Genomic DNA, 10955 nt, shown 5'->3' on the forward strand with positions numbered 1-10955 from the left:
TATATGAAGGATACACGATAGAAGATTATTATTATACTAATAATAGTATTAATAATATAGTAATAAATATTAGTAATAATAACAATAAATAGAGTCAATACATGAAAATAGTTCCTTTTAGATTCCATATTACTTTGTAAACATATTTGACTGCCATAATAAGAAATGTTGTATATAGGATAGAATTCACCCCACCACTATACAGAAAGTGAATTTTTAACACAATATCAAATTATTCATTTCTTGGTTAATGAAATAACAATAGTAAATTGTTTTGTTTTCTTGACAGCCAAATGTTTAGTTACATGCTTCTCATACTTCTTAAACAGCACTTCAATAATGGAATTCCCAAAATGAGAAATCAACAATGGCTCTGTAATAGCTCTAATCAATTTTGCTGTGCTCTTCTTTGTTTCCTTTTGCGCGTGGTTGTGGATGTGCTCTAAGTTTAAATCGTTCGTAGTTGGGCAATCGGTATCATGTGGATCCCAGTTGACTTCATAAGCACTCATGTTATTAAGAGAAAATGATCCATCATCTTGAATAATGTTCCTAAGTTCATCCTCACAAGGAAGATAAAATGGGAGATTGAATGAGTTAATATCTGATTCTCGAACCAGTGCCTGTAGTATTATATAAAACATATAACTTAGTCTCATTCTAAGTAAACTAGAAGCTATTAGAGCGCGTTTGTAACTAGTTTGAGTTAGAATTTGGACACAAGAAGAGATTATAGTTATACCTCTTGGAGCAATTCAAGAAGTGATATGGTGAGTAAGTCCCATAGACTCCAACAATCGTCTCTAGTTGGATCAACTTTACTCCGACCAGGCAATGTTAAAACCATGTGTCCACCGAGTACTATTTCTTCAGAGCGCATTTGTAAAAACTTTGTAAAGTCGGTTTGAAATTGCTTTCCATATGCTTGTAGTACCTTAAGAGGACTTGCTTTGGATATGTATATATTTAATTTATTACTTTCAAGACCTTTAGGTACCTATAACATTAATATATTTTAAAGAATAAGTGTATCATCCAACATATATAAGTCTTTATATTATAGTTAGTTAAATTCAGGGCCTAAGTATAAACACATGTTATCGTGTATATGATAACTATATAGTCGGATAATATTGTACCTGAGAAAGCCATTGAATGCTATAAGAGGAGTGAACGAAGTGCAAACTGTTGTCAGGAAAAAGCCTACCATAGAAAGAACCTGGAACCGCGGAAACAAAACAAGGACTAGTATTTTGTCCCTTGCCCTTCTTAAGATTTTCGTAAAAGTTCGGTAATGACTTAAAAACAGTGCTGAAATCATTTCCATAGAGATCATTTAAGCACACTAGAAATTGTGGTGCTTTACGGTTATTTTCCTGGCACGCTTCATGGACGATATCAATAACGTTAGATGCCACTAACAGTGTATTCATGCCAGTGGCACATCCTAAATCTGCGATCGTAAAACAGTTGTTGAAGAAGGCGCCATGATTAGCCATACCCTTAATTGTATGCTTTAAAAATGGTAACGCTCTCCGTATGGCGCTTTCCTGTAAACAAAATAATAATAATAATAATAAGTTAAGATAAAAGCTTAGAAATCTAGTCTACATATTCATGTGGCATAAAGATTAAAAGAGACCTGAAGAAAGGAATTTTTGGCATAACTTGAATCTCCATTGCCATCATTCATATGTAGAACGTTTACTAATGCCATCTTTATTGTTCTTTGCCCAAGTGCTATGTTTGGCCTTCATTCTTTACTGCTTTAAATAAGGCATTTGGAAGTACTAGATAGTATGCATTAACAATGTTGTTGTTATCCTACCCTACATCATATCTTTCTGTTTGATGTCCCAATCTAGGGCAAAGAGATTACCCGCTAGCAAATTCCACAGTTTTTCTCTCCGTAAACTATATATCGGTAATGGCCACTATTGACAAATTTGATCGTCAGTGATAGTTCTTTGTTCTTTTGAGATTAATTTATCACGCTAAGTAAATTTTTATTACTTTGTACCATTGTTATTTATATGGACATATTGGTTTTAAGTAATCTCAACTATCATCTTTTGGTCGCTGTCACCCAACTAACAAAATGGCCGGTGGCAGTCCCACCTTTTAACATGCTTGCTTCTAATGACCCACGACTAACAGAAGCGTAACTCCGTTAGTATTTGGTCGCCGCCGGAACTTATTTTTCGCCAGGAAACTCAACATTTTCATCCCAAACCTCTATGAACCTTAGATCGGACTTTTAGGAACATTTTTTAGTAAAACCCCCAATCATTGAGGTCATCGAAAACCTAGGTGGTTGATGTGTGGGTGAAATAATGTGTGTTAAGTAAGTTATATCGTGTGTTTTGCTTGTTTATATGTCGAAAACACGATTACTTTGAGTAGTTTTACGTTTACAGGTAAGTGGATCTTAAAGAAGCTAAATTGGAGTATTTGAGATTGTGTGGAAATGCAGATTTTATTATATAGAATGATAGAGAATTTGAAGACGAAGACATGGCCGAAAAAAGTGCGTAAAAAGGAGCTATAACGAAGAAGTTATGGGCAAAACAGTGCGGGGGGCTGTCACCGTAAAGCAGCGGCTGATGACCGTAGGCTACGTTCCCAACGTAGCTTACGGTGGGGAAACGATAGGCTACGGTGGCCTGGGCGGAAAAACGTGATTTTTAGGTTTTTTGTTGACTATTTTAAGTCCGTTTCAACCCTAGGCCGCCTATGCTTCATACCCTTGCCACCAAGGACGATTTTGGGGGCCATTCTTCACCATTCTAACACCTCTCAATCATCCTAATCATCCATGGTTTCATCCTTCCACTCCATAATCGAGCTAACTATGATGAAGAGGCAAGGCTAAAACACTCGTGACCACTTCAGGTGTAGAGTTTGCATATGAACTGATTATTTTTATGAATATTACATGTATTGGGATTTAGTTTTGATTAATCTTTTGGTTGATTGAATCTATATGTTTATTGGAACTGATTAAATAGTTATGTTTCTGGGACTTTCGTTTATCATCAATTATTTGGTTTGTGTTCATCAACATTTAGGATTAAGTTCTTATTGTCATTGAACTGTTTACCATTAATCATTGATAGATGCTAAGTTTTATATTAATGAACTGGTAATTAGATGGACCGTGTTCAGTTGTGTCAATTCTTCTGATTAAGTTCTGTGAATCATCATAACCAAACTATTGTGTCTAGTAATCATTTATCTATTCTAATAAACGAATCATGTTTATGTGATTTCCCAGTTATCGTCAATCAGTTTATTGTATATCCCGAACCTGAAGTGTAGTCATTGTTTTCTTAAATAGTTTTATAACCAAATTACTTTCCAAACCGCTTGACATCGTTCGTCCGCCTGGTTTAATTAATTAGTGAACAATGAACTATGGTAGCACTTTCCACTGATTCCTTGTGGATTCGACACCTTACTTGCCCTAGCTAGTAAAGGTAATTTATAAATGTTTTTGATTGACCTTTCGACATCTATAAGTGGTGGTCACCAGAAAAAAGTTTTCGGCCATAAAACTCCTTTTTAAGGTGAAAACCGTCGGTGGTGGTGTTTAGATATTGCTGGTCCGCGGTTGGTGATGTTTTGGTAGTGGTGGACAACGCTTGTGCTAAAGTGGCGGTGGTGGTTATAGGTCGGCGGTGGTGGCGGGCAGCGGTGGTGTTCAAGTGGTGACATTCAAGGGGTAGTGGTGGTGGTGGTGTGCATGTTGAGTTTTCTAGCCAAAAAACGTTTTTTCGGCGGCTGGAGACTAACGAAGTTACACTTACGTTACTCATGGATCATTGGAATCAAACATGCTAAAAGAGTAAAAGGTGGGACTGTCACTAACCATTTCATTAATTGGGACCTGCAACGACCAAAAAGTGATACTTGAGATTATTATAACCAATATACATTGTAAATATTAAACTAGTGGGATTCCCACATGCTACGCACCGTGCATTAAGACAATATTGATTTGATTCTTATCGTTACAAAACCGGATACGATACTAGCACTCAATATAGCAATCCAGAGAGAAAATCCGATAAATAAAGACTCTGAATGGATTCAGTATGTTATAGTACCAGTACGATATCAACACTTGGTATAGCAACCAAAAGAGAAAACCCAGAAGATAAAGTTGTAAAAGGATATCTCATGCGGAAGCATTCATGTCGTTCATATATTGGGCTCGTGGATGTTGACGGATGGGGCTCGTGGATGGCCTCAACGGATCGTTAGTGTAAACTTATTTCCATGTTTATTTATTTTGTTACCTTTGTTTGAATTCGATCATACTCTTCTATAGGATAGAATTTAGGGTTTTGTGGAAAGTTACTTGATTTGATTCATGGTTTAGTGTAGAAATGTTTACCGGGATTCAACATGCTAAATTGGTTTGCCCTTTATCTTCCGCATTAAGTTTTAGATTGCAATTGCCATAGAATTAATGTGGTAATTACCAGTTAGATTTCTTTTTGGTTAAAGCTATTGCTATACCTCTATTAATGTTTCTACAGTTTATTACTATTTCTGTATTTGTTGGTGTATGTAGGGGTATGATACTAAACCCGGTTTTACGACCCTAAATCTATTATGTTTGGCTTATCTTATTACATGGACTAATACAATGTTATTGGGCTGAGGGGGTTTTGTGGAGGTAACCCTAACTGGGCTAGGCCCATTAGGGTACCATGATGGTGGCCATGAGGCTCTCTATATAAGGAGGTCTCCACCTCCTTATTAAGGGGGATGCTCAATAAGAGCCACCACCACTTTTTTGTGTCTGTAAACAAGAGATCCTCAGGATTTCTTAGCAGTCACCTCCACACCCCGGAAAAGCCATTGCAGATCTCAAGCAGGTCGAAGAAGAAGAAGATAAAGGCGTGGTTCGTTCATCTCGAAATCCGTGGAAACATCGTCATGGATCAGGTCAGATTCATTTCATGCTTCGACATTGGCGCCATCCGTGGGACGGCAACGAACTACCCTTCGATCTTCCTCTCGGCTGTCGGATCTCTCCCAGGAAAAACCCAGATCTGGAAGTTTACAGAAAAAGGCTTCAAGGCTTGTTCTATTAAAGCTCAAAAAGATCCATAGATCTAAAGGAGGCTTCCAGATCTGTGCAAAAAACTGCCTGATTCGAATAATCAAGTCTCCGGATCTGTGATGGTTTTAAATCCGCTCCGAATCTCAGATCTATCCAGATCTGATTTACAGATCTAGATCTAGATTACAGACCTGGATTTTAGGTTTAAAATTGCAGATCTAACTCTTAAATTGCAGATCCAAAAATTACCAGACTTCCGCCGCCATGTACGCGCGCCCGCGGATTCTCACTCCGCAGCCATGCATGTGCCGCCGCGGAAACCACCATGTGGGTTTTGCGCAAGAGACCTCCGCCACACACGCGCGCTCGCGAGTCACCACCCCATCGCCGTGCGTGCGCGCATCAGGCCACGCGCGAAACTTAAGGTTGGGAATCCTCATAATATCCCATATGGCTACACGCCATACTTAAAGGTTGGGAATCCTCATAATATCCCATATGGCTACGCGCCATACTTAAGGTTGGGAATCCTCATAATTTCCCATATGGCTACGCGCCATACTTAAGGTTGGGAATCCTCATAATATCCCATATGGCTACGCGCCATACTTAAAGGTTGGGAACCCTCATAATATCCCACATGGCTACGCGCCATACTTAAAGGTTGGGAATTCTCATAATATCCCATATGGCTACGCGCCATACTTAAAGGTTGGGAACCCTCATAATATCCCACATGGCTACGCGCCATACTTAAAGGTTGGGAATCCTCATAATATCCCATATGGCAACGCGCCATACTTAAGGTTGGGAATCCTCATAATTTCCCAGCTGGCAAAACCTCAGCGTTAAAAATGGGCGTTGGTTAAACCTGAACGTTACGATGATGATTCGACACGAATCCGGTCAGTATCAGTTGCGTTCGTTATGATATAGACACCATTGGTAAAATTTGAGCGTTAAAACCCAAAAAATTAATTTATCAAATTAACATATAAAAACATTAACAAGAAAACAAAATATTTAAGACGATGTTTATTTGGTTGGCAAACCCGAACGGTGGTAAAACCCAAGCGCTGTGGTCCCGAGCATTGAGGCGGTAACTTGACACGAATTCTATCGGTTTTGATTACGTACATTACAATACCAGAACTAAAAAACGAAAAGTTATAAAAATTGAGGTGGGTCAACGACCAAATTTGGAGGAGGGGTCGGCTTGTAAAATAAGGCCGTGAGTATGCACAAACTCTAGGGCTGTTCACGAGCCGAGCCTAACCGAGCGAAGGCTTGCTCGTTGCTTGGCTCGTTTACAACCGAACCGAACGACTGAAATTCAAATCGAGCGAAGATCGAAACGAGCCAAAATCAAACCGAGCTTTTTCGATCGAAAATCGAACAATTTTCGAGCATTATTTGTTTCTTTTTCACTCTAAAAATTTCAATAAAAAACAAGCTTGAAAACTGTAAATAATATATTTTATAAACAAATTAGTGGCAGTTAAATAAACATGTGACAGGTTGTAAATTTTTAGGAGAAATAAGCTTGAAGTGTGATATAATGAACATATAAGCAAACTTCTAGTATTTTGAAAACTAGAATCGAACTAATGAAACTATAAAATTGACGGAATATAAACAATTTAAAAGGGTTTAAAAAATTATATACTTAAATTTTATGTGTGTGGTCTATAGATTTATATAGTTGTTCATATATAATTATATATAAAATAAATTAAAATTATTCGAGCCGAACCGAACCGAACCGAGCAGACCTTTGCTCTTTTCTTGGCTCGTTTACAAACCGAACCGAGCAGAGTGGCCTGTTTGCAATCAAGCGAATAAACGAGCGAGCGACGAGCGAGTTCGAACAGCGAGCGGTTTGGACGGCCCTAGCGAACTCGGTCAGTTTCTTTCAGGCTTGTTATGGTACAGAACTAAAACATAAAAAATATTAATGTTTGGTCGATTTCATTACGTTTATTTATGGTAACTAAACTAAAAAAACAATATTTATCGACTAATACGGTGCCGTCAAGTAGCCTAATAGGCCACTTGCGACACCAAATTCTTATTTATGTCACAGTAATGATTATTTATTGTATTTAGTTTATGATTATTATGGTACAACTTAGATTAACTTTTAATTGCTTAATTATTATATGTAATATTTTATCAGAAAGTATAATACATGGGTCTCACCCAAATATTGCAACGTGTTTTTAGTCATACAATGACGACAAAAATGAATAATGGTGATAGAGAAAAGAAATGACTATTATAGGACCTACTAACATGTATATTATGACCTGTTTATTTGGCACGTTTTATATGTGTATGAAAACTTTCAACACATTGGTATCACATATTTCACTCGACCATACTCTTGGGTTTTTGCATCTAATTTTAGAGTATTAGTTGAACATTTTTAACTAATCTAGCAACGGGAGCATGAAAATATAGGTAACTATTAACAACCTATTGTTAATTTTATGGAACATACCATTATGTTACATAAAGCTAAAACCCGAAAGAGGATCAATTTACAAGAACAAGTAGGATAACAAAATGTAAATTGTAAGATACTTCTTTTACCTTAAAAGAGTAGTATGTTTTGAAGAGGAAGATGGGCTAGCCTCCAATATTAGGATGCCTCAAGTAGCTTATACCCACGAGCAACACCGATGTAACATCCTAAAATTTTAATGATGAATAAAGGAAGTTATGTTTAGTGATTTCGCGTAATTAATTAATATTGGGTAAGGAGCGGGTCTTGGACTTGGATTAATTGAGATGGGTTAAATGAGAATGGGATTTCAGGGATATAAATACCCCCAAAGACCCCAAAATACCTTCATTTCCATCATTTTCCTAAAAACACTCCATAACATACACACCACCTACAACCGCCGGCGGCAGCCGAGGAGAGGGAGAGCGAGGTCCGAGAAAGAGAGAGCGGTTGGTTGTGATTAAGCAAGTAAACGAGATCCAAACAAGCCCAAAAAGGTATGATTCTTGATCTTTGAAGTTTAAAGATCCAAGCTTTTTAGTGTATAAACGACCAAAAATGGTCGGGTAGCGTAGTGGGTGATATTGAACCATAGCAAGGGTGTTAAAATCGCTCGAAATGCCGATCAGAAACTAAAACAGCGGCTGCCTGGGCAACTTCGCCTTCATCTGGGCAACTTCGCCTTCAAAGTGACGAACTTCGCCTGCAAGCTAAGTTCGCCTGATGAACTTCGCCTGCAAGCTAAGTTCGCCTGATGGCAACTTCGCTGTAAAGTTAAGTTCGCCTAACTGGTAACTTCGCCTGAGGCCAAGTTCGCCTGATGACAACTTCGCCTGAAGCCAAGTTCGCCTGATGGCAACTTCGCTGTAAAGTTAAGTTCGCCTAACTGGTAACTTCGCCTGAGGCCAAGTTCGCCTGATGACAACTTCGCCTGAAGCCAAGTTCGCCTGATGGCAACTTCGCTGTAAAGCTAAGTTCGCCTAGCTGGTAACTTCGCCTAAAGCTAAGTTCGCCTAAGGTTAACTTCGCCTAAAGTCAAGTTCGATTAGAAAATAAATTAAAAATCTAATGAAAAATGTGTTAAGACAGTTAATGGAAATAAAATTTTTCCAAGCTGACCTGGCAGCTCGACCCCAGCCAGGGGCTCTGCCCCTTGGACCCTGCTAGGGGCTGCCGCCCCTAGAACCCGCTGCCAGGGGCGCTGCCCCCGGACCCCCGTTCGTTGTGGGTAGTAATTAAGACTAGAAAGATGTTATAAGTAGTGATAGTTAAATTGATATGTATACTTGTTATACAGTCAGCCGTGCACAACTGAAGAAAGGGATTACGATCAACGGAGAACGTAACCGTGTTCAGGTGAGTTTCTAGCCCCATTTATGTGTTACGTTTTCGGGGCTGTGTGCATACTCAATATGTTTGTTAATACACTTATCCTAAGAGATAAGTGTATGCCTTATGTGGATAATGTGAAATGTATGAATGATTGCTTGTTAGTACGTGAACGATCTTCGGATATTGCACGTACTGTCAGGTTGTAACGCTATGTATAAGGTAAGTATGTTATGTATGTTTATGTGTATGAACATGATAGAGATAATAGAAGAAAGAAATGATAATGTATGGTTACGAAAAGGGTACCGAGCTCTACTAATACTCGAGGTATGATGTATGGTTGTATGGTAACGAAGAGGGAATCGAACCCTTCTAATATTCGAAAACTAGGGACCAGACCCTTATAATATCTGTGATGACAGGGACCAGACCCTTATAATATCTGTGATGTTAGGGAATCGAACCCTTCTAATATTCGAAAACTAGGGACCAGACCCTTATAATATCTGTGATGATAGGGACCAGACCCTTATAATATCTGAGATGCTAGGGAATCGAACCCTTCTAATATTCGAAAACTAGGGGACCAGACCCTTATACTATCTGTGATGATAGGGACCAGACCCTTATAATATCTGTGATGTTAGGGAATCGAACCCTTCTAATATTCGAAAACTAGGGACCAGACCCTTATACTATCTGTGATGATAGGGACCAGACCCTTATAATATCTGTGATGTTAGGGAATCGAACCCTTCTAATATTCGAAAACTAGGGACCAGACCCTTATAATATCTGTGAGGTTATAGGGCGAAAGGCTCTTTAAAAGATATGATTATGTATGTAAGGAAAGCATGAAGGTAAAAATGAACGTATGATTATGAATGTAAAGAAAGTATGAAAGTAAAAATGAAAGTAAAAGCACTTAGGTGTATATGAAAGAAAGTTAAGAGATTAAGTATGAAGCGTAAGAATGTATTGTATGATTATGTGTTTAACTAGAACTCACTCAGCGTAGCTGACTTTTAGTATGCACGCAGGTGAGTAGGATGAGGCAGCTCGCTTGAGGAGACACATGGCACTAAACAAGAATCCGGCATCTGAAGACCTATGATGTGTTAATTTTAATGCTTTAATGTGAAAGACAATAAATGTTTTGAGACAAGTTATAACTTATGTAATGTTTATTGAAAGTTTTATATTCCGCATAAATGTTTTAATTAACTCTGATATTTAGAACTGTGTTTATGAGTAAATCCAACACGAAAGTAGGGTTACCGGTAACGGAGCCTTACAACCGAACTAATGTTAGGACAAGAACACGAGATAAAAACGAGCACCCGAGCCCCTTTCTTGGCTTCGGCCGAACCAAACGAGAGGGAGAGAATCCCTTTGTTTTTCACACACTTGAAATGAAAGATCAAAGTTATTTTGCATGTGTAGGCTAAGTCTTTTTATTCAAAAAAAAAACCAAGAGTCTTAAGTTAACATTGGCTTGTTGGGGTGGTGATGGGTCCCACCCAAAACAGGCCCCTTTTCCTTTTTTTTTGTTTTATTTATATATATCATATATATATATATATATATATATATAAATGTAACCTACACTTTTATAAAACAATTTTATAAAACTTTGCATAATTATTTAACCAATTAAATAATTAAATAAATGAATAATCCAAATTATTTATTTTAATCTTTCAAGTGCAATTTTCAGAAAACCCGATTTCCTGAATTTTGTGTTCGGTATTCGTTTAAAGATCATATCTTAAACAAATACAATCCGGTGTCTATCTAGCTCGTTATTGGGTATGACCCGACTTGGATCAAACACAGTTAGCCACATTAATCTAAAATACGTGTCTCGGGCATACGAAATTCCAACACATACAACCACAATTTTTGTAATGAATAAATAGTTTTTGATCATTTACCAGCAATCCTCACAAATATTTTATATTTTATTCTATTTATATAATTTTTTTAAATTTGATTTTTCTAAAAAAACATTTGCATGTGTTTTAAAGGAAAAAAAGCATTCGGTTA

The 10955-nt window shown here is 37.7% G+C and overlaps 1 protein-coding gene across 1 annotated transcript; it reads right to left on the reverse strand.

Moving 5' to 3' along the window:
* Positions 1-215: 215 nt before the first annotated feature.
* On the reverse strand, positions 216-1732 carry LOC143573018 (S-adenosyl-L-methionine:benzoic acid/salicylic acid carboxyl methyltransferase 3-like). The gene is made up of 4 exons (XM_077058012.1): positions 1643-1732; positions 1140-1550; positions 743-997; positions 216-623 (listed from the first exon to the last, which is right to left on the reverse strand). The coding sequence occupies exons 1-4, from the start codon at positions 1715-1717 to the stop codon at positions 237-239; spliced, it is 1128 nt and encodes a 375-aa protein (XP_076914127.1). The 5' UTR covers positions 1718-1732; the 3' UTR covers positions 216-236.
* Positions 1733-10955: the final 9223 nt, after the last annotated feature.

This window comes from Bidens hawaiensis, unplaced genomic scaffold (assembly GCF_021521415.1).
Source record: "Bidens hawaiensis isolate Kalapana, Puna unplaced genomic scaffold, B.hawaiensis_p1.1 tig00026186_1, whole genome shotgun sequence".
NCBI lineage: Eukaryota > Viridiplantae > Streptophyta > Magnoliopsida > Asterales > Asteraceae > Bidens > Bidens hawaiensis.